Source organism: Leptidea sinapis, chromosome 7, assembly GCF_905404315.1.
Source record: "Leptidea sinapis chromosome 7, ilLepSina1.1, whole genome shotgun sequence".
Taxonomy (NCBI): domain Eukaryota; kingdom Metazoa; phylum Arthropoda; class Insecta; order Lepidoptera; family Pieridae; genus Leptidea; species Leptidea sinapis.
This window is the reverse complement of record NC_066271.1, coordinates 13481812-13506306: the sequence shown is the minus strand read 5'-3', so window position 1 is coordinate 13506306 and position 24495 is coordinate 13481812. Positions and strand designations below refer to the sequence as shown.

General features: G+C 35.4%; 1 protein-coding gene across 2 annotated transcripts; it reads left to right on the top strand.

Annotated features, from left to right (window-relative positions):
- The first annotated feature begins 171 nt into the window (after nt 1–171).
- Nucleotides 172–24256, top strand: LOC126965272 (histone acetyltransferase KAT6B). Of its 2 annotated transcripts, none has more exons than XM_050808770.1 (11): nt 172–1330; nt 2962–3123; nt 5091–5242; nt 7206–7294; nt 9565–9742; nt 9948–10345; nt 10429–14374; nt 15043–15149; nt 16342–16511; nt 20830–20938; nt 21448–24256. In XM_050808770.1, exons 1-11 carry the CDS (start codon nt 794–796, stop codon nt 21726–21728), a joined length of 6129 nt encoding a protein of 2042 aa, XP_050664727.1. In that variant the 5' UTR covers nt 172–793; the 3' UTR covers nt 21729–24256. The 2 variants fall into 2 exon arrangements, with proteins under 2 accessions (XP_050664727.1, XP_050664725.1); XM_050808768.1 differs by having other exon boundaries at nt 7206–8146.
- The last annotated feature ends 239 nt before the right edge of the window (nt 24257–24495 follow it).

Sequence of the window (24495 nt, the reverse complement as noted above, 5' to 3'; positions counted from 1 at the left end):
ATCAAAAGTACGAGTTCAAACCCCCAGGCGTTAACTAATAGTAGCGTAGATAGAGAAGCTATAGACTACATAATACCTATTATTCTATCAATGATGTTAAAATCAAATGGCAACAGATAAAATTGTTTTTTTTCTGATGTAGCAATAAATTTGATTGATGGATAGTGATAGCCATTTTGAAGAGCCTTTTGTTGGTGTTTTGTGAATGTTTTTCATTCAATTTCAAAGTCAGCAATTAGCAAAGTAGTAGTGAAATACTACAGATAAGTTCATTTAAATAACAAATGATAAGCAATTAATTTTCATTGGTATTTATTCGTTGTTCAACTTATAAGTGTTTTGTCAATTGTGTGGCGCATTGTGATAAACCGGACGCAAAATAGTGAAATAGACCATTGTTCTTGTACATAGTGTTTGTGAAAAGTAGCTAAACTTAAGAGTTTAAATTCCCTTCGTATTTATTTCTGTAAATAAATATATGAATGACATTTACGTCGCGCCTGAAGATTACCTACGTATAATTTTGATTGGCCACAAGATGGCCGCCATCAAATTGTCGCTCCGCCGAAACCCGCTTGTGAGGCCCGATGTGTCATCCGTGAGTGAACACCTTGCGCGCATGTTATAAGTTGGCGTCTCGCTTCGTAGCCGAATTTCCGGCCGCTTCCAGCGAGATTCCATTTAGTAAAATGGAATTTCGCTCGGGGCGCCAAAATATGATGGGTGTTGACATTACACAAGTAACCTTACCGTACCGTTACATAGACGGCCGCAACAAATAATTTACACAAAAATGATTGAGCCGGACGACGTTGGTAAAGAAGTGTGGACGCGATGGATTCTTGAGGCGATACATAAAATTCGCTCTCAAAAGCAGAGGCCTAGTGTTGAAAGAATATGTCATGCAATAAGACAACATCACAATTATCACGAAGATGTTGTTTCGGAGCGCTTGGAAAGAGCTGTGCGCGATGGTACAGTGTTAAAAGTGTACAACAAAGGGCAGAGTACATACAAGGATCCTTGTGGAGTGCAGAATAAGCTGCTCCGGATAGCGCCAGATACTGATATATCTCGGATTCTGGCAAAAGCTGTGCGTGAGCTAGGTGAAAGAGATGGTTCCAACTTGAAGTCCATTGAAAAACATTTAAAACAAGCATATCAAGTGTCAGTGGAAGAAAATGTGGATGTGCGTGCTATTTTGAGAGCTGCTGCTAAAAGAGCAGTGGCTAGAGGTCTGCTAACTCATGTTGCAGGAAACTATCAAGTTGCAGATAGAGCACTAGGCTCTGGGGAACGCAAACACAAGAAAAATGCTGAATCTGTTGAGGTAGGTATTTATGAGACTTAAGAAACAAAGTTTTCTTTGGTTACTATGAATTTTTCAATGAATAACTAAAGAATTGATTGAAATATTATTACAGCGTAATAATATATGTTCAGATTAGGGTTACACACATAGCAGATAATTGTTGTAAACTATTTTTCATTAGATACATAGATCCAAATTGTATTTTCATCTTACTTTTGTATATCCATATGAGTCTGATACATGTCACACTATTTAATATCATAGTAACTATTATGACCAATATTTAATATTTGGGTGAAACTAAAAAATAATAAAATTAATATTGTTTATACTTGTGGATATGGTAACAATTGCCATATTTGTATGTCTCTAGTAGAAAAATCTCATTGGAAATAATGTCACTTATGTAAAAGCAAATCAAAATAAGATGTAAAGCTTCTAGCTAAAATACTTTTGTCATATTTTCAGCAGATTGTATTCCTTTTTCTTCTGTGGTCCTTTTAAAGTAAAACTATGTTCCACATTATAAAATATGTGAAAAGCTTCAAAACAAAAAGGTTGAGCTTTGAGCAGGATTTTAAAATAATGCATATTTAGAGTACAGTTACATCATTTTATCAATACTACTCTTATAATCTGTTATTTTTTGTCAAAATTTGTAATAAATATCTATTTTATGATTATTGATACACCTGTATGTTGAGATCACAAGTAGTGGTGACACTTGGCTCACCCTGGTAACAGCTTATTTTGAAGACAAATATCGCTCAGTCCTTATGTGAGAGAGAAAACAATTGAAATATAATGTATATACCTATTTCACTCTATTATGTTGCTGTTATCTTAATGTTACAATTAGGATATAAAAATATGGAAACATGGCAGCAAGCTCAGTAATGAAGGAGCTTTATGGCTTCCCCCTTAACTGGACCTCAACCTCTCTGTGGTGTTCCAAAATCCCTAAAACAAAGACTTTTTACATGTCAGGAAATGTAACCAGTCACTGGTTCCGGCAAGTAAAAGTCCTCACAATGTCACTGTGTGGTTATTTCAAGCTAAAAAGGCACCCTTAGGCGCCAAATCTGCCTCAGTGAATCCAGACAGATTATGCTAAGGATAAAAACCCTATACCCAACTATGAAAGTGCTGTCATAACACCTTTACAGTCCAGACAAGGGGCCTACCATGCTTGGAATCATTGAGGTTTCTTTGCTTCTTAAGGGTAGCCCGTAAAGAAGTAGAGCAACGTTTTGTATGTGCATAAAAATCTATAATCACATCCCAAAAATAATATTAGAGAGGTATCATCAAATAGGAATTTCTCATCTTAATTGAAAATATACCTTAGTAAAAACTGCTTATATTCATTAGACGAATATTTTCAACTAAACACTTGACTATATACTATATAGTACTGCTTCTAATCTTTTGTTAAATTGATATTATTGTTACTAATGATTTAGAAATGTATTTTATAAAATTTGCACATCAAAAATGTGGCAAACATGTACTTTATAATATTTATGTAACATCAATTCAACATGTTTATGCAAATAAAAACTTTGACTTTGAAAAAAAAAACTTTGACTTTGTTAAATTTTACTACACATTTAACTGTGGATGTTATATAGTACACTTTCTTTTTACAGAAACAAATAGGTGGTGTGCCCGTGTGCTCTGAGTGTTTAGGAACTGAAGTGAGAAATAGATTGGATGCAGCAGAGGCTCTCATTAGCTGCTTCCAGTGCAAGTCTTATGCTCATCCCACCTGCCTTAATCTGTTAGACTATGTTAATCTAACAACTGTCAAGGTATTATTTGTATTAATCAATGTTTTCAATGTTTGAGTTCTTTCTGTTTTGTATTCTTTATTCTAAAATAAAATTCAACAAGTTCCGACCCCACACAGGTTTTGTTAGTTTTGTGGAATTTTATTTGATAATTTTATACAATTTTAATGCTTTAAATAATGATTGCCTATTTTAAATATTATTATCTGATTACACAGTGGAGATATGTGGGATGCACAAGACCTTATTAACTCTTTGTGTACCTTAATTCCAAATTTAACAATTCGAGGAACATAATATGACACCACCATTACATATGGGACAATGACAAAATCCACATGTCTTCATTCACTTTCTTACCTTATTTTGTTATTAAGGAATTACTTTTTCACTTTGAACTTACAATAGAATAAAAGTCTGTTAAATTCCGTACAAATTAAAACAAAGGCAATGTTGGCCTACAAAAGTTAACGGAAAAAGAGTGTGGGGACTTCAGTCTTCATAAATAACAAATTGTTTGTGTTATAATAGATGAGATAATAATATATAGTTATGTATTTGTCTCCTAGACTATACTCTCAAGTGTGTGCATGTCGGCGATTAATTAACATGAAATAGTTATTACTGAGTCATCTGAGCGTCTGAACTTTGTATTTTGGAAGGATATTATATATTTTCAAATAAATAAATTTTATGTAACATATTTTTGTGTTCTTTTGTAGGTGTGAATATACTTAGTCTGGCCATAAATACTGTTATAATTAAAAATAAACAAAATATTACATTTGAATTTGGAATCTGCCATTTTTACATGCCTGTTGATTGAATTATCTCATTTTGGCGCCAATATATTTTGCGATATTAAAATGAAGTGGGGTGGTAAAGAGAACCAAATCGCTGTGATTGCATAACACAAAGTAGGTATGGAGCCAAATGCAATTTTTAAAACTCTACATTTGCTTGGTTTTAGTAAAATGTTTGTGTATCGGGCTATTAATAGGTACAATGAGACCTCTGTTTGTGACATGAAAAGATCTGGCCGTCCACGTAGTTTTCGTACGAAAAAGGTGGTCAAATCAGTAAGGGAAAGAATAGGAAGAAATCCTGTCCGAAAGCAAAAGATTTTATATCGGGAGATGAAGATAGCAGCTAGAACCATGTCGCGTATTTTAAGAAATGACTCAGGACTCGCAGCCTATAAGACATGTACTGGTCGTTTCTTAAGTGATAATTCGGAAAAGAATAGGGTGGTAAAATTGAAACAACTACTGAAGCTGTATGCAAAGGGAGATCAAAGAACAATTTTGTTTATGGTTGAGAATTTTTTTACAAGTGAGCAACATTTTAACAAATTCAATTTCCCATGGAAAGAGTGAGAAACCTTTAAAAGACTCTGTATTGCAGCCAATGGAGACCACTTCAAATAAGCTTATTTTAAATTTTAATATATTTAATTAACACACTGTAAAAGTAATAAATGTTATTTGCAATTGAATTTTTTTTCTTTGTTTCAGTATTTATGGCAAGACTAGGTATAAGAATTCTTTTCCTACACGTAAAAACGTAATACGCATAGATACGTAGCGCGCGTAAAATTCTCGCGCGCAAATCGCTCGGTAATCAACCGATTTGAAGCTTAGAGGGATTGGGTCGCTAAGGGTTTATGTTGTCTATTTTAATAGTAATATACAATTATTTATAGTTTAAATAATATTTTCATAATATTGACTGTATTAATGTACTATACTCAAGAAACCTTGTGTTTTTTTTTTATTAGCCATGTAAGTTATACATTTGAGTATTTTTGTTGCATTGCCTTATGCTGATTATAATTTGCAAAATGATGAATATTGATATAAAAGAGTGGCAAAGAGATTATTGCCAATTGTGTTGTCATCTAGTATGGGTCCACGGTCTACTGGTGTTAACTTATATCAAAAAATAAACCACGTTCACCACATCACTATGTTTTTGTTTTATGTATTCAGAGTACTCGTTGGTGTTGCGGTGACTGCGCACAGTGCGGCACGTGTGGATCTCGCGGGGATTGGGCAGCCCGCTGCTCCTCCTGCACCACTCTCGCACACCCGCGCTGCCTGCTGCCTCCTTTCTTGTGTGATACATGCTCATCGCACCCCGCGTGAGTATATACTTACGGTCTTATTCATATTGACTTCTCGGAGGTTTAAGACATCGCTAATAGACGCTTTTAAAAAAATGGTGTTGATAATCGCATATTACAGCTAAAACGCTCATTATCTCTTCGTTAAGCTGATGACTTATAGTAGCTAAGACCCTTTTTTAAACCTATTTTAAGCAAGGGCTTGTTTTTTGCTATCAAGGGATAGCAAATGGCCGACATCGATCAGCTGTATCGTTTTTCGGTCTCGGTCAATTCATAGCTGTTATTCGTTATCATTACCAACCAGATTATTGAAGTTTGAACTGCTATTCTATTCTTTCTAGTGGCTTCTGTGGAAGGGGCACTACAACTCGCTCATTCTACTAGTGACAACTGACAAGCCATTGACAAGATGTCTGTTTCCATAGACAGTTCCACATTAAATCAGTTAAAATCATGTTTTTCGTACGAAACACGAAGGCAACATTTCGTTCAATAGAGACGTATTAGTTATCAGAGGCTTATCAATCGATTATTTTATTTTATTTATAATCATTTATTTCAGGCATAACCCATAGAAAATACAAATTAAAATCAAAATTACAATTAAATTACAACTAAATCGAATTAACTAACCATGCAAGAAAATTAAATTAAATAAATTACAAATTACTTACTTATATTAAATATCTTATTTTCTATTTTTATTAAGATGGATGTCCATCCATCTGTTGAAAATATCGTTATTTTATACATTGTTAGAGACAGTCATCAGAATTCCGTTGGTGGAGCGTCTCATTCGATCCCAAAAAGAAGCAATTCTTGTGCGAATTATTGCGAAGAAGTCGGGCACTCTCGCTCTCGCAAACATACTTGCAGCACTGCAATACCTTGGAAGTTTCATAAGAGCTCGATAGGAATCATTATATTGCACTCTTAGTGAACTTTAGGTCTTGTTTGAATAATTACACCACAGTTGGCAGGTGTACATACACAGGCAATAAGTTTTAAATAGTGTTGTTTTCACCTCATTGCTGCACTTTGCAAACCTTCGTGCTATCATGTTGCTACGTACCGAGAGCGCCCTTCGCTCCCTCTCAATATCGCAGCCGTCTTTCAGATCTTCCGTTAAGATATGACCTAAATATTTGAATTGATTTACAATTTTTACACTATTCTCATTCAGATATACCCCAGGAATATTTTCTGGACCCTTTCCAGATTTAAATACCATCAACACGGTTTTATTAACATTATACTTCAATCCATGACTGTTAGCATAATTTTCGCATATTGATATTAATTTACGTAACCCTTTGATCGACGGACTCAGCAGGACCATATCATCGGCGTAACTTAAATTATTGATGCATATATTTCCCACATGACAGCCTATTCTGGCCCTCCTGAGTTCGACGATCAAATCGTTGATGTAAAGATTGAACAGATCAGGAGAAGTCAACCCTCCTTGTCTCACACCGCAATCTAGTCTAGCCACTAGATAGGGTGTCACCCCATTTAACGCAGTTTATAATGTTATATATATATGTTATATAATATTATGAATAAGGAATTTTATCGAACGTTCACCAGGCTTAAAACACGTTTTAATTAATATAGGTGTATACCTCCGATAAGCGTTTTATTATGAATAAGACGGCTAGACTTTGTGCTTATAAAAGATTTGATTAGGTTACACACACTTAAAACTATACCAATCAGCAGATTTTTAAACTAATACTTTATCGAAGTACAATGTTTAATTTTAACATTCGGTCCTGCATCTCATTACATTACTCTCATAGAGTGCTACATACAGCTCTAAATAATGCTTAAGCGGGATGGGCGGCAAATTGTGTCTACATACAACTCTACTTCTACATTGTTGACTTTAGCTGCTGGCAACCAAACTACGCTGCTGTCTGTTGATATAATTACAGTATCCTAATCCCAATCTTCACATGTATATTCTTTTTTTCAGATCGACTATGGGAAGAAAAGAACAACCCAAGAAACGGAAACCGAAAACGCCGGCACGTCGCGTGGAGTCAGACGACGACCCCTCCGATGGTAATACCTCACCATACAGCCTCACGTCCGAACAGAGAATGTCGAAGGAGAAGCAAAAGTTCTTCAGATTCTCGGCATTTAATATGGTGAAACGGCGACGGAAAGAATCCAGTGATTGCGAGGGTTGGGACGACTCCAATTGGGGAGGTGTCAGAGTAACTCGAGTCCAAAGTGTACAGTTGTGCCTAGAGAGACGATCCCCAACCTCGTCTGAGGATTCCTCTTCCAGCTGTAACGCTTACCCCGACCCCGAGCCTCCAAAACTACCGACAGTTTTTGAACGCCTTGCGACACAGCACGATCAAGTTTGGGGCTTTGCCGCCGAAGCTCAGAAACAATGTTTGTTGGAAAAAAAGGAAACTCGCGAGCCGCCCCCGCCGCCTTCGAAAAATGTCGCAGCTGATATCAGGCACAGGCGGAGAAGTAGATGTAGTGATAGATTACTGTCGACTTTATTTGATGGTCTCTCGGAATTTTATTCTGTACGAAACGGGTCAAGATCGCAGTCCAGACATCGCTCGCGACACAATACTATTCGAGAAAACAGTGAAGATAGACAGGTGCTTAAAGAGACGAGAAGTACATTTCGACGGTATCAGGAGTCATTGCAAAAGGAGACAAAAAGCAATATTAGAAAAAGTGAAGTTAGAGAATCCATAGAGAAAGAAGTGAAATTTGAAGTAAAGGACTGCAATGAGAAAGAAGATTTGAAAAGTGAGAAATTGAGTGCTAGTGAACTAGTTCGGAGGTTGGCTGAGGGGAAGCGACGGACGTGCAAGCCGCCCGCAGAAGAAATGGAGAAACTATTGTGCGGAATTGCGCTGGCGACGAAGCCGGCCACCAATCAGATGGGTAAAACTCTACCCAGACAATCAATCGCAACTGTCGATAGTTACGCAAATGATGCAAACTGTTACAAACTGATAATGATAACAGTGATTGCCTATTGAAATTTCTAGAGAACTTAATGTCTGGGCTTGTCTGATTAACACGTATTATATCTGATGGTGCAAGGATTAAAAAAATATCTTTCAAAAGAAAACTGCCCACGGAAGAATATTTGGCTAATAATTGGCAGTTGTGATTGATCGTCCCGGAGGCACATAGATCGGTTCGTGCGGTGAAAGTGTTTGGTGGATCTGACCGTGGCTCGCTCTGATTGATGGCCGGCGCTCCTCTGTCGCGCGATTAGTTCATGAATCGAAACTGGTTTACGTGATAGCGCGCAGCCGCCTCGGCTTCGGTCTGATCGATCAAGAAATCGTTTTAAAAATCGAGGTAGCAATATAATCGCGCGTTTTAATTCTCTGTTCGGAGGGTGAGTGCAATCGGCTTATTTAGGGAAAGTTATTCAGTATCCACACATGCACTTTCGCTGCAATTCGAATTAAGTATATGATATATATTGCTTGTTGTTATAGCTTAAGTATATGTCTGTGTGGAGCAAACTGCATGTGCGTTACGTAACTTACATAAATATCCTTTTTACTCCTGTCTATTAATATATGGGCTTTTAATGTTTCATTGTAGTATTACCATTTCTAGTGAAGTGGTTTGTTTCAAACTTATTTCTAAAACACTAATACCATACCTTACTTCTTAATAAAGTAAAAATTGCAGCACCAAAATAATCTGAGGTGAATAATTTTTGTGCTATTCAGAAAACACTTAAACCATTTTTGTTCATTATAGACAAGGTTTTAAGATGTAAATGGTAGATTGAATTCAATTAAATTCACTCATATATGATTATAAAAATCACTTATTAAACATCAAAATCTATCAATACCCATTCGAAAAGATATGCCTCAGTTCAGAAAAGACTGCACGCGAAAAATTATGAGTGCAATTAAATTGAAATAATATCATTGATTCTTTGTCGTCAATTTTGGCTTTTAATTTTATATTTTGTACAAAATTAGCATTATCGCATTTGGATAGTACAAAAATCCAGTCGAGTTAAAATAATACAAATAATAATTATTGCTATGAGAGTAAATTACTGATTTTTAATTGTATACCTATGCCTATATGTATGCAGTGCATTTTTTAATAAGAATCTTAAAATATTTTTATTTACTTAAATAAATTAAAAATTTATAGTTTGGTTGGTATTATGCTTTGGGTTATGATAAATGTTGGGAGTTATGTTTTAGTTTTTAATGATTGTGAATGTGGATATTCTATCATTAAGTTTGGTATATATTCTACTGTTATTTTTTTTTCTAGTCATCGGCAAAAGAAGTTTTATAAATATTAATATTTTACAGAAGCGAAACGTCTTCCTGCGGGCGTCACGGAAGCTGATGCGGAATTGTTTGCGTCTGCGCAAGCAGCTAGTGGTGGTGAGCTAGAGGGGTCTAATGCTAGATGTCCCTCTGCTATAGAATTTGGGCAGTGGGAGATTGAGACCTGGTATTCTAGCCCATTCCCTCAGGAGTATGCCAGGTATTTAATTCTTATATATTAATTTTTAATTATTATAATTACTTTATTTGTGGTACTTGTTAAAAGAGATACTATACATTTATGAATTTTTCTATAATCATTTTATCAAATTCGCTCAAGTACTACAGATAATTTTTTGAATGAACCCTATTAAAGCAAAATATATATATATGTATATAAGACGTAATTTTTTATCAAATTTCAGATTACCTAAGTTATTCCTGTGCGAGTTCTGTCTGAAGTACGCCAAGAGTCGGGCTGTCCTGATGCGTCATTTGGATAAGTGCTTGTGGCGACATCCGCCCGCCACAGAAATATATCGTTGTGGTGACATATCTGTTTTCGAAGTTGACGGCAATGCTAACAAAATATATTGCCAGAACTTATGCCTCTTGGCGAAGCTATTTTTGGATCATAAGACGTTATATTACGATGTTGAACCATTTCTTTTCTATGTCTTAACAAAGAATGACAGTAAGGGTTGCCACTTGGTAGGATATTTTTCAAAAGAGAAGCACTGCCAGCAGAAGTATAATGTATCATGTATTATGACAATGCCTCAGTATCAAAGACAGGGATATGGAAGATTCTTGATTCATTTTAGTGAGTGGTGGAATTTCTTTTATATTTATTTGCTTATTTGCATTCCTTACCAATTTGTAACTAATTTCTTTATTCTCTTTTAGGTTATTTGTTATCAAAAGAAGAAGGCCAACCAGGAACACCAGAAAAGCCATTGTCTGATCTAGGAAGAGTGTCTTACCATGCTTATTGGAAATCTGTTGTCCTAGAGTTTTTATATGAGCATAAACACAAACCTTTTACTTTTGAAGATATTGCAATTGTGTCAGGAATGCATATGAACGATATTGCAGTAGCTTTTCAGTTGCTTGGTTTTATTAGGTACATACCTAATGAGGATTCATTAAGACTGGGAATATGTGTGGATTGGAACAGAGTTGAAAATCACATGAGGAAAGTGAGAAATCAGTCTAGATTAGAGATTGATCCAGAGTGTTTGAGGTGGACACCACTCTTAGCACCAACAGTTAACCCATTTAGATCTCCTGAAGAATGTTCAGCTGATCAAGAAACAGAAAATGACGAAGGAGAATTAAAGACTGAAAGTGAAAACACAGAAACTGAATCAGAAGCCCAAGTGAAAGATGATGTTAAGGTGAATAATGTTGATAACAGCACAGAGAGCTCAGTTGAAGTTACATCTTCTGGCAGAAGAAGAACAAGGCCTCTTAAATACAGTGAAAGTACATACCAGACAACACCCGCTGTTACAGAGACGGGTAGAAAAAGAAAACGTGATGTCAATAGAAAAATATCTGAAACAATTGATGAAACTAAAAATTCAACTAATGAAGGAATTAGAAGGCCGGGAAGTAAGAGTGTCGCAAGACGTTCTTCAAGAACAATTGCCTCTGACAAAAATGAAACTATTGAAAATAACCCAGAAAGTGTTCAAATTGCCACATATGCTTCAGACAGTCAAGAGAGTCAAGAAAGTCTCGAATCTCAGATTAGTACACCTGCCATTAACAGGTTTAAGACAAAGAGAAAACTTGCTTGGAGAGGACGACAAAATAAACGTAAAAAATTTAATAAGACCAAGGGCAGTGACTCACCTGAACCAAAGAAGTCTAAAATTGAAGAAAATGATGCTAATGTTTCAGAACCTTATGAATTTAGTGAAAAAGAGGAAATCTCGCAATTAGACGCTCCATCCCAAGTTGCTGAGGATCCAAAAGTTGAGAAGAAAGATAAGACCAAAAATAAAGATTCAGATGCGAGTTCGGAAGATTCGTCAGGCGAGGCAGATGACGAAATGGATGTTGAAGAAGCTGAGGACAAAAAGAGTGTTGCAAGCAAACCAGCAACACCTCAACCTATTGAAGATAACAGCACAGATAATCATACAAGTGATATGGAGTTAGATAGTATACATATGGATTCTCCTAAATCGTTAGCAGAGAAGGATGAGATCATAAATGAATCATCAACAAATAAATCCGAGATTGAAACACTTGAAAATTTTTCAAATCTAGATATGAATAGCAAAGAAGTGGAGACTATTTGCAATATGAATGAGGAGAAAACAGAGGAATCAATAAATAATGAAGAGACCAAGTTGTCGTCTGAATCTGTTCTAGATGATAAAGACACCATTGTCATATCTGAATCTGATGATAACAACAGCCAGAGTTGTCCCTTACCATCCCCAAGATGTAATGATATAGTCCCAGTAGAACACAACGAAAGTAAACCAAAAGAGCTGGAAGAAAAAGAAAGTCCATCTAAAGTGATGCCGGTTGTGACAACGGAAAATGCTCATATTGTTCTTGATGCTAAGGGTCCAGAAATTACAATCACAAACAAGCAACCTGTGGAGCTTATCATACCTAATGTCATGCAAGCTCATCAAATTGAAACTATTCTTGTTGAGGGAGAGTCAGACACAGCTATTTCTCCACAAATTGGAATATCTCCTAAGAAATATGACAAGTCTGTCATAAGCGGATCACCGCGTCAAAGAAAGTCGCCTGAGAAAAAAAATTGTGAAGCTTCTGAACAAAAATGCTGTGAACAAAGGAAAGAGACAGTAATACAACATCAAACCATAGATGAGTCAAAGAACATAGAAAAGAAATCTCCAAATAAAATAGAGTCTATTATTCAAAATTTAGATCCTCACAGAGATATTGCAAACACAATCAGAAGGTCTGATCCTTCAAGAACAGATTCATTTGTTGATTTGAATTCAAAATTGCAGGTTCCAACTACTAAGGATGATATTTATAGAAATGAAACTCTAAACACGCGTAAGGATGATCTAGTTCTTTCACGAAGTATTATTGAAACAAACATGCAAAATTATCAAAATGCTATGAGTAATTCTATAACTATCCAACCCATCAATACCCAACATTCATATATGTCCCAAAGGCCTATAGTAACTAAAGAATCGCAAGGTGTACAGACAGATAAAGCTATGATGAAAACAAGTGAGCAGAATAGAGTTCTTAGTAACATTGATTCAACACCTGTAATCAGCAAAAGTACCACTAAACTGGAAGTTCCTCATCCAATATCCTCACCAGTAGTCACTCCAGTAATTCCTAAAGTTCCAAATGTAACTGACATAAACTTTTTACCTCGCTGCCAAAGTGCTAATGCAGTTGTTAATTTGGGAATGGACAGGCCAGAAATGGACTCTAATTTCAATAATAGCGCATTACAAAGCCCATTGGGGGGATCTATGGAAATTGTTCAAGGGTCACAAGAAAAAGTTGACCCAAATCAAAGGCCAAGAGAGAAGAGTAAGCTACGAGATGTAAGGGTTAATTCTGCTCATAGTAAATTGGACAAACCTGATAAGAAGACAACTAAAGAGACACCTCGAAGCACGCCAGAACAGAAAATGTTTTTTCCAGAGCAAAGTACGAGCTCGCGGAAGCCGGAGACCTCAGTGCCAATAAATGTGATCAATTCCGTAGCAGTTACGAGCAAATCTGAGAGCAAGAATAGTGAGGCCCCGAAAAAGCAAGATTTTTTTAAGAAAGAAAAATCAAATTTATCTAAATGTGAACCTAAAAATACCACCACAAAACATGACAAGAATTGCGCATCACAAATAAACCTTAAAGCAGATCAAAGTGAACTAAATAAATCTCTGTCTAAGTTCAAATATGACAATGAATTGGTTCCAAAAGCAGACTATACTATGAACCAAATACCAAATTATCATACAACACATCCCCAGTACCCGCAGTGGCCGCCGTGGGACCCCACGAGGCTGCAGACCACTTGGGATCATAACAGATTCTTGGATATGAAAAATAACGACAAAACTTACCTGGACAAGTTCCAAGGCTTCAATTTGCCGCACTTAGACCAAATGCAGAAGTCCCCGCAAAAGTTGCATCCAAAATACGACCAAAAAGATTTTCACAATATCGCGTACGGCGCGCTGACTAGTGGTATATACGCGACTCAACTTCCTCACTTTAAGGAAACAACAAAAACTCCTGCTTCTAAAGCCTCGGAGTGTCCCCAAAAAAACGATTGCAAAACGAAGCAGACTAAGACAACTACGGCGTGCCAGACGCAGTGTGAAAGCAAGAAACAGGCAAACGAAGCGCAGATGAAGCAAATGATGCGGCAAGTGAAGCAGGCGGAAGTTGTGACTAGCTGCGCGGAATTTCGGCAGCAGTCGCCACAGGTTATGACTTCACCGGGCTGCAAAAGCTATCAGAATGGGCCGTGTCATGACAAAGAAATAGAGAAAAAATCAAGGCAGAAGAAAGATGAAAGTCCAAAAGAGAGTAAAGAAGAAATGTGTGAGGCGGTCAGTCCTGCACTGCAGTCAATGGGTGTTTATACACCCGATTCCACAAGTAACTCAGTGCATTCTGTGCAGTATCCGGCATGTGAACTAGATGTGAGTCAGTTGGGGCTGGAATCTCCCACTAGCATCGGATCTGATCTGGCGTCTCCATGCTCCATGATGCACATGCACCCGGCGCCGAGTCCGCAGTACCCTCACTCTTCTATTCACATACCATCTATTATGAGCCAGCCTAATCAACCACCTAAGCAGCAGAAAATTAATAACAGAAACAGGTAAACAATATAATTATTTCATTAAAATGAGCACACAAAAGTGCAGAACTAGTAACAGCAAAACTCCTTTCGTTTTATCTCCACAAATTTACTTATCATACTCTTGAAGTTAAGTTTTTCAAATCGTGAAGTGTACCTTAACTTTAAGTTATAATAATAATAATAAATTCTTTATTTCGACCAACAAAGGATCATAATGTGTTAGTAACAAAATACTTTAAAACCTAGTGTTAGTACAAGATATCTTAAAATCTAAACCTTCCTAATCTAGGACAGGACCGACTTGTCAGCACATGTATCTAACAGTTATGATAAACCTGATAATATAATTTGAACATGTGCCAAATTTTGATTGCTTGCAAGAACGAAATAACATTGAATTAAATGTGGTTTTTTTATGTATAAAGATATGATCTTGCTGTGTATGTGTTCCAGAGTAGCACTTGAAATCCAGTCTTGAACACAATATCATGATTACTGATATTGAAAACCTTATTGAAGTCTCAAATTATGCCTATAGTCATTTGAATAATATTTCAACATTGCACAATGCTAATGTCGAGGCAGAAAAGGTCAACACTATTAGAGAAAAAAAAATCAAAAATAGTAGACATTCTGAGGAGGCTTCTGCCATCTCTTGGGGACTTACATTTTGGATTGGTTTACAGAAGCAGCGCGAGCAGCGGTAGCAGCGCGGAGAGTAAAAGTGCGCTGCGGAACGCGGCGACTCCACCCGCCCGGCATCGAGCGACGCCTCCTGCGCATCACCCGCACGGTACGACCCGCACTAAATATATGCCGATAATGGACGGCTTTCGGGAGATAGGATTATTAAAAAGATATTGTTAAATAAAAGCTATATTTGAAGTGAACCTTTATCATCGTATGAGAGAAATTTTATAGAAATAATCACAATTTTCGGTTACGCGTCATGTTTTTGTTAGGAAAGTTCAGTATAATGACGCAAATAATAATATATTAGTGTGAAAGTGATAAAATAAAAAGTGACAAAATATTGACGACTAAACACTCACGTATTTCTGGAGAGCTAGGAACATTGTTAGATTTGTTAGCTTTTGTTATCAAAAAACGCTGACGATATAACCTCATCTTTTGAGCAGTGTTAGCATTTTCTCTACCTAGAATAAAAAAATCTTTATGATTATATTATTTTAGTGAGATTTTATATATAAAATTATTTAACGATAACAAAATAAACACGTTTTTTACAAGTCAAGTAATTATCAGGGTTTTTTATTTCTTAGTTTTTTGATGAAAAAGTAAAATGTTCCTGGGACTCTACCTATTTTATTCATTATTTCATTTTATATTGTAAAATTCACTAACACCATTTCCACATTTTAAAATTTTTCACTCATTATATAAAATAATTGAGAATAAGAAATTGAAAGTTAGCACATGTCAATATAACTTTTTTATTGAACATTCATGAATGTTGGAAAATATCTGAAAGCTATATAAATAATTTATTTATTTATTACACAAATAGAGTTTGAAAACAAAATTTTATAAACAATGTTTATTTATTTATTACAAAAGTAGTAATAAAAAAACAGAAACGCTTGGGGATTTTCAATAAATATTACTGAGCAATTTGATACATTTTTTTATAACCATTAAGTTTAATTTAAAAAATTCAAACAAAACGTTATTACTTTATAGTTTCAATTTTTCACTTCTATTGGCCCTAGTATCTTTGAATGCATGTTTACTTTTTTTTTCTTTTAACTTGTCAGTTGTGCTCATTCGACACCAATATTCAATATGCCATCCTTTTTGGATCATCCGCTAACAACGCCGAATGCCACGTCCAGTGCCACGTCGCCCCCAGTTGCGCCTTTACTATCATCCATTTTGTAATCTTTCTATTATTTTGAACTGTCAATAAATATTTACATACAGTCCGATCTCTCCTTCGCTATCATTTAGTTTCGTTTATTGTACAGGCGTGATGCAGAGCAGCAGCGGCAGTAGTGGAGGCGGCTACGGCGGAGGATACCTCGGCTTCCAGCAGCAGCAGCAGTACCACGCGGGATGGCCGCCGTCCTGCTCGCTCGCCAAGCTGCAGCAGATGGCTGATGCACCGCAGCATCCACCGCACACGCCCCCCGCACAGGTACCTACCAAAGAGGATGGAAATACTACGTAATACAATATGTTAATGACATTGCATTACATATGACAGATTAAGCAGACCTGGAGTTAGTTAATTTATATGGAAAAACAATTTGCGGGATCAGTACTTTGTCAAACAAAGTTATAATTCTATTGAAATTTATAAAATAAAGGAACTAAAGCACAAAATACTAATAAGTATTGTCTGGTGCTAAAGAGCAAAATACTTTGAAAAGTGCACGAGATAAAGTATTTTGTTCCAAGAGACTCAACTATCCGAGCCTTGGCCATTGAGAAGATGTAAAGTATCTCCAATAACTTGTTTTTATTGTTGTGGAGACTATTTTGAAGTGAGATTAATATGTTATTTTATTACAACTTTAAAAATGTGACATAACAATAACATTGATATAATTATCAATGTTAAAAACGAAACGCGTCTATTTTTCGAAAACTTTTTAACAAATCCACTTTCAGTCAGTGTAAATAATAATTATACAAATCAATTATAAAAACCCAAGATCACTAATTACCAACAATAATATCTAGCAACCATGCCAGTGATTATATTAACAGTTGTTTACATGGACTTGTTTGGATATTTAATATTTCAGAAATCAATAATAATAAAGATTTTTAAAAATAATAATTAAACTAAAAAGTTAATAAATATTAGGAATTTTGTTATTGTTCAGTTCCAAATATGGACTATTTTCCATCCCCCCCAATCCCTCTTGCCTCAACTCACAGTTTAGAGTCCCCCTTCTCATTCTCTGAACTTCTTCTTGCTCTGGATGGCCTAGTTGACTCTGCTCCTGGGGTAGATGGAATCCCATACTCTTTCATTAAAAATTCATCTTCTACAACCAAGGAATATTATCTTACCATAATCAATAACCTTTTTGATCTTGGTTCCATCCCTCCACCTTGGAAAAATCAGGTAATTATTCCATTACTTAAACCTGGTCAGAATCCATCTGAAGCTACCAGCTATAGGCCAATTGCCCTCTCTTCTGCTCTTGCAAAAGTTTCTGAAATCATGATTAAACAAAGACTTGAGTGGTTTGTTGAAACCAATAATCTCCTTTCCAACTCCCAGTACGGTTTCAGAAAGGGCAAGAGCTCCTTAGATAGCTTAGGTATCCTTACAACTGACATTAGAATAGCACTCCTCAGAAAAGAACACCTTGTGGGAGTTTTTCTTGATATAGAATCTGCATATGATAACGTTTCACTTCCCCTACTCAGGAGTAAACTCAACCAGCTGAGTATCCCCGTGAAGTTATCCCGTTTCATATGTAACATGTTAATGGAGAGATCCATCACTATTAAAGGTCCATCCTCTTACCTCCCTCCTAAGTCAGTTTGGAAAGGTTTACCTCAAGGCTCAGTCCTTAGTCCCCTTCTTTATAATCTGTATACCCATGACCTCAACAGTACCATTACACCTTTCTGTCAGATACTGCAATATGCAGATGACATTGTCCTGTATTCTTCTGACAAGTCTATACAAGATTCATCTAATCATTTAAATAATGCTCTTGATTATCTTTCTGAATATTTAACACAACATGGACTGTCTCTATCAACATCTAAAAGTAAGGTAGTTTTATTTACAAATAAAAGAATTCTTCCACCTATTAAAATTAAAATTTATGATGTTGATCTACCAATTGTTAATAATGTTAAGTTTTTGGGTATTTGGTTGGATCACAAATTATCTGGCGTCAAGCATTTTGATTATGTCTCACAGAAATGTGAGAAAAATATTAATATTCTTCGCTCATTGTCTGGTGTCTGGTGGGGAGCTCACCCCGTCACTCAAAAATTACTATACAATGCCATAATTCGCACTCATTTAGATTATGGCACTATTTTCTTAATCCCAGCAAACAAAGCAGGTCTAAATAAATTGGACAGAATTCAGGCTAAATGTTTACGTTTAGTATTGGGAGCTATGAAATCCAGCCCTTTTAATGCAATGCAAGTAGAATGTGTGGATCCTCCCCTCTCACTACGTAGACAATTCCTTGCCAATAAATTTTTCTTTAAACTAGCTGGCTGCCGCGCTCATCCCTTACTCCAAAAATCAGAACAATTAGCTGTTTTATACAATGATAATAATATTGTACCTGAAGACAAAAGACCTTGCGTTATAAATAGTTACCTTTTATTTTCTCAGCTCTCTAACCCTCTCTTTCAATATTCTAAATTGCCTTTATTTTCTATGCCTTTCAATGCTCTTACTTTCCAACCCTCAGTAATTTTAGACTTCGGTGTTGATAAGTTTTCTATAGAAGCAAATAAAACTTTTTCTCATATAATGGACTCAGATTTTCGACATTGGTATAAAATCTACACGGATGCTTCAAAAACAGACATGAGTCCGGTTGGGGCTGCAGTATGGATTCCCTCAACAAGAATTATACTGAGTTATAGCTGCCCACCCACCACTTCTGTGTTTACAGGGGAATCAATCGCCATTCTTGAAGCTATTCTATTTGTTAAGTCTCACAACATGAACAATTCTATTATCCTTTCAGACTCTAAAAGTTGCCTCCAATCAATTCTCTCAAATCCGTTTAAGACAAAAAGTCCGTTTCCCATCATTCTCAAAATAAGAGAAACTTTGAAAGAGTGCTATGAACTCAAAATTAACATAGTTTTAGCTTGGATTCCAGGTCACATGGGCATCTCTGGTAATGAAAATGCAGATGCCTGTGCTAGATCAGCTGCTCATTCAGGTTCCTTTCAGTATTCAGAAATATTCACTCATGACTTGTGCTCTACCCTGAAACCCAAGATGTATGAGAGTTGGTCAAACATTTGGCAAGTTTCCAAAACTTTAAAAGGCAAATTTTATGGAGAACTCCTACCAGAAATTCCTCAAAAACCTTGGTTCTCAAAATGTAGGACTCATAATAAAACAATAATCTCAACTATATGCCGCTTACGTTTAAACCATGCCTGCACTCCAGTCTTTTAGCAAAACTTAGAATTAGGGATCATTCTCTATGTGATTGTGGCCTCGATGAGGGAAACATGGATCATTTATTCTTTAGTTGTCCCTTAATGCAATCTTCTCTGCACAATTATATACCCGCTGAAGTCCCCCGTCCAACCTCCGTTAAATGTCTCCTCTCCCTAGTTTACACTCCTTTTGTAAATATTTTGTGTAAATATATTAAAATAAATAAGATTAAGTTGTAAATATTATTTAGTACTTATATTAATTAATTATTTAAGTATTTCTATTTGTGTATGTCATTTATAGCTTTACAAGCATGTATATTATTTGTTTCAGATATTATTAGAAAATTAAACTTTATGTAATCTGAACACCGATTATTACCGTTAAACTTAGAAGACACATACTCAAAGCTTGGTAGTCTAATCTAACGTGATTCTGGCAAATCTGTGGTATATCTTCCACAGAAGCCACAAAATAAAGCTAATAATAATAATAAAGATTTTTAAAAATAATAATTAAACTAAAAAGTTAATAAATATTAGGAATTTTGTTATTGGAAACCAGTATCGAAACAAGCATACCCAAAAGTTTGATGGGACTGTATTTCTTTCTCGTTGTCTAGCCTCTAGGGGATTTCCTGTTTTGTTACAAAAGTAATATAAATAATTTGGTGAGGTGTTAATTTATATTGTAGCTGCAATATATTCTCTGTTTTCTATAAGTTTCGGTAAACCGACGCTGCCTCTTGTATTACGTGAATCGTTTCTCGTGAAACCTCTTTATCGGCTTTCTTTAGTGATTTTTTACTAAATCTTTTAAAATTTCCTCAATATCACTGAGAATTATACTGCTCCCCTTTCGTTTCTTTAATTAATACTTTGATTATACATTTTTCTTAGTTATTGATATATATTTACCCCCTTATTCATAATAGTCTAGTGCTAACTTAAAGCGTTGCTAATTCTCACTCTGTCTTCCTCTATTGACCTAAGTCAGAATGAGAAAAAACACTTCATAGCGGCTGTTTTAAGTTAGCGGACCATTACGAATAAGGGGGATAGTCCTGTGCGCAACCAAGCGAACCGGTAAGACCACAGACGACGCGGAATGCTTTCATATGCGGGAGCATTGACTATTTGATGTTTACACTACACTAACTCAAACGGTTTTGTTCGTTATAGTCTTCTTACCATATCAGTGTTGTCAAGTAGCTGGATTGCCTCGACATTCGCGTGGTGAAGTCTTATGTTGATGAGCTTCAGTGTATTTTTGGATAACTGTCAACGAACTCGATGTTAAGGTCCCAATGAAATAAATTATTATATGAGACATTTGTGTATGGTTACAGTATGGACAGCAGGCAGGCACTCCGCCGGGCGGTCACTACCACGCCACCAAGTACTACGCGCCCGCGCACAACCAGCTCGACTCACCGCGGAACACGCGCAACACTACCAGTACGTGATTTTATTTTTTATATTCCGCTAAGATTCGTCTTCAATCAATTCGACACGTGTGATTGATCCTCAGGATATGTTGACTCGTAAAACTCTGGCTTGAGACTACTACCATGTACAAACCAAAAAACCGCACCAGATGTATAAATTAGAAAAATTAACAATTGTAGACATTAAAGCGTACATTAACTCCTTTCATACTTATTCATTTTTCGCAAAGCATATTTCAAGCTTTACAGTATCTTATTTGATGTAAATGAAAGTCTTATCTTGTCACTGGTAATTAAATAAAAATGAAACATTATTTGTTAAAAATTAAAAAAAGGCGTTTTAATCCTTTTTATGATATGTGTATGATTTCAATATTGTAGTATTTGACATGAAATTGAAAATTTTAAGATTGAATCACACATTCGTCTTGGATTTCGTATCAATGCTGGAGCTATAAGTTGTAGATATACAATACATTTTCTTTTTACAGATATAATTAAAATACTTTTACATTTTAGGTAACCTGAGTCCAATGCAGCATGTTCAGATGGGTCCTGGTTCAAGAATGTCTCCAAACCTCAACACCCACATAATCAGTCAATATGGACTCAACGGGTACAGGATGCCTCAACAACAGTTCAATAATCTGCCCGTCCAGATGATGAATGTCCAACCAGCCGTGCAATACCCAGCGCCTGACCCAAGAGCTCAGCAGCCCAATGTGTACGCATATGCCGGATACATCAACCCTCCACCACCCCTTACAATGCAAACTTTGAATTCTACTATGCGTCGGTAGCCTCGACCTAAAGCCCAGTGCCGAAAACAGTGATGAACTGATTTAAACAGTGCAGTGATTAGTGTTATTATATTTTGTAGAGGTGATTGGTGTAGGAGATGACTGACCAAAGTTGAATTCGATCTATGAAATAGTGTATAAGCTCTTGGGTTTTAGATCAGATTTAAATTCATCCGAGCCAACTAAACTACCTAGACCGGAGACTATGTAATTCAATATCTGTAGTGACAGTTCACAGCATTGCCAATCACCTTTTAACAATTATCTTTTTACTAAGGTTGGCTATCGTTGACCAAAAATTGAATGTATATATTTTAATAGTACAAAGAAATCTATGTTAGTATGTAAATAATATTGAACAATAAACACCAGTTCTAATGCCTTAATCTTGAGTAATTGTGGCAGCTTTCTAACATGTATGTGTATTAATAGGCTGCAAGTTAGTATAGATGTGACAATGAACATGTAATGAAAAGCATATCTGATAACTATATTTTTGCATTGATTTTAGGGAATAAATTGTTTACAGAAACCATAACTTGTTTGATCAAATCGATAATTTAAGATATTGTACAGAATTGCAAGTTGTAAGACGGGTTTGCCACACCTATACTGACATGTAACATGTATATCTTTTCTCATTGAGAGAACAATGCTGATAAAGTACAAAATTAATTGTAAAATTGTATTAAAAATATTTTGTATGAGCTGATGAAGAGCGTACTTGTATAGTGCAATAAAAGGATTACGTTTTATATCCGTTTACAGTAAAGGAGATATTGGCATGTACTGTGATATGATAATATTATATTGGAGGTCGCTTTGAAAGAGGATATACAAGTGAGCAATAGAGAAAAATATGCAGATTATTTGTTGGAATGCATGGGCAATAATCTTTGGTAGAAATTAAAAATAATCAAATTTAAATTACAAAATAACTTTGTTTGATTCAATATTGTTTCAATGAGTATTAATCTTTTGTACATGTTTGTTTCTTAAACTTTAATTCAACAACTGGTTTTTTGAATTGTTATAAGTGGTGTGAATGTAATCATATGAATTTAATATAATATTTTGCCAGCCTCAATTCATTACCCTCCAATAATATTAAAAGAAAATTGATTCATAAAACCAGTGCTTCAGGTAAATAGTGGAGGTAGCGTTTTAGCGCCTGCTGCAAGTGCCATTGCCAGTGATTGGTTGTTGATTGGTGAAAGTGTTGATGCTTATTTGAAATTGTTAAAAGGTCTCCCTCCATACAATTATATTTCTTTCAATCCTTCCTGTGTAATGTCTCCTGATAAATTGTTTCTAAAGTGAACACTACTCTAGGGTTGCTGAGCACTTTAGTGGGTATTGGATGAGACAACTGACCAGTTATGTAACACTAAATCAAGTCAAGGAATGGTTGGTTGGTGACCATCTTTGAAATTAATCAGACAAAAACGTTAATGGCATGTGATGGCAATAGTTTCTTCAAATACCTGTCTAATGTCCATAACAGATTGTTAACAAGCATAGAAAGAACAGACTAGTAAAGTTCTAAAGAGGAAACTATCTTCTTGCTACGCTTGGTAAAGGCAACCAATAACAGTAACAATTTTGATCTACTCACATTCGTTAGACAAAGTGTGATGATCACACTTGCATCTTACACTGAAGTTTTGGAATCTGAACCGAGGGCCACACAACAGAGAAGTGACTATTTATGTTCAGTAAATAAAGGTTGAAGATGAGACACAATCTATAGTTTACTTATATGTAAATACTCTTTTGTTTCGATCATTATATGCTTTAAACATTTATTGACTTCCAAAGAAACTTTGAAGTATTATAGTAATTGATACCGTGTGCAATGTAACTGGGTAACCATACTGTTTATGTAAATTTTGTTCAGAAGCTCATTCTATTTGATGTGTATATGCTGTTTTGTTTTTTCAATTTAATATACATACATAGTTTTTGTACAGTCTGTGTTTAGAGATAATAAGTTTTTCTATTTGTTCATAAAGTGCCTCTCATGTCCTGAACTATCAATAATTCATTGTAAGATATTGTAAATGAATGCTTTACTTAATTCAAGGCTGTATAGAATCGATAGCATAGTATAATTATTATGTGTAAAGTAATGTTTAGTTTTATCATTGTGATAGTATTAATTGATGTTAGTGTTTATATCCGTCAGCTGTGTGTTAACAGTTGGGCCTAAATGATGGGTGGTTTTATATTTTGTACTTGTCTAAGTTTACATACACAACATGCTGATTTGTTTACGCTTCACACTTACAGGTTATTTTTGGTGTTATCCTAGTTATTTATTGCCAAATGTTATTAACAATGTTTCATTTAAAGTTTGATTTGAACCGGTCTCCGGAGACGACAGACTTATAGGATACAGTAAATTATTTTTAAGCTCTTTATGTTATAAATGTTATTTGTTACTAACGTGTAGAATAAAATATTGTAAATACATAACAGTAAGGACCTTGTAGCAGGTGTTATCACACAAAATATAATTTTGTGAAATATTTAGGTGTTTTATTTGTGTTTTTGACATTATATTAGACAAGTTCTGAATGGAAGGTTTGATGACAGTAAAAAACGGGTTAAATCATATCTTGTCGCTTGATTGTATGAAATGTGTGTCATGTCATGTTAAGTCATGTGTGTCAAGTCAACGGAAAGATTGACAGATGGCGGCTATAATCTTCTAAAATATATAAAATTCTCATGTCGCGGTGTTTGTAGTTAAACTCCTTCGAAACGG

What these genes read in the sequence shown, in the direction of transcription:
- LOC126965272 (XM_050808768.1), top strand. Translation starts at nt 794, where the DNA reads ATGATTGAGCCGGACGACGTTGGTAAAGAAGTGTGGACGCGATGGATT. An exon ending in TTCCCTCAGGAGTATGCCAG is followed by an intron (nt 9,743 to 9,947) that starts GTATTTAATTCT and finishes ATCAAATTTCAG; the next exon opens with ATTACCTAAGTTATTCCTGT. An exon ending in CGCACACGCCCCCCGCACAG is followed by an intron (nt 16,512 to 20,829) that starts GTACCTACCAAA and finishes GTATGGTTACAG; the next exon opens with TATGGACAGCAGGCAGGCAC.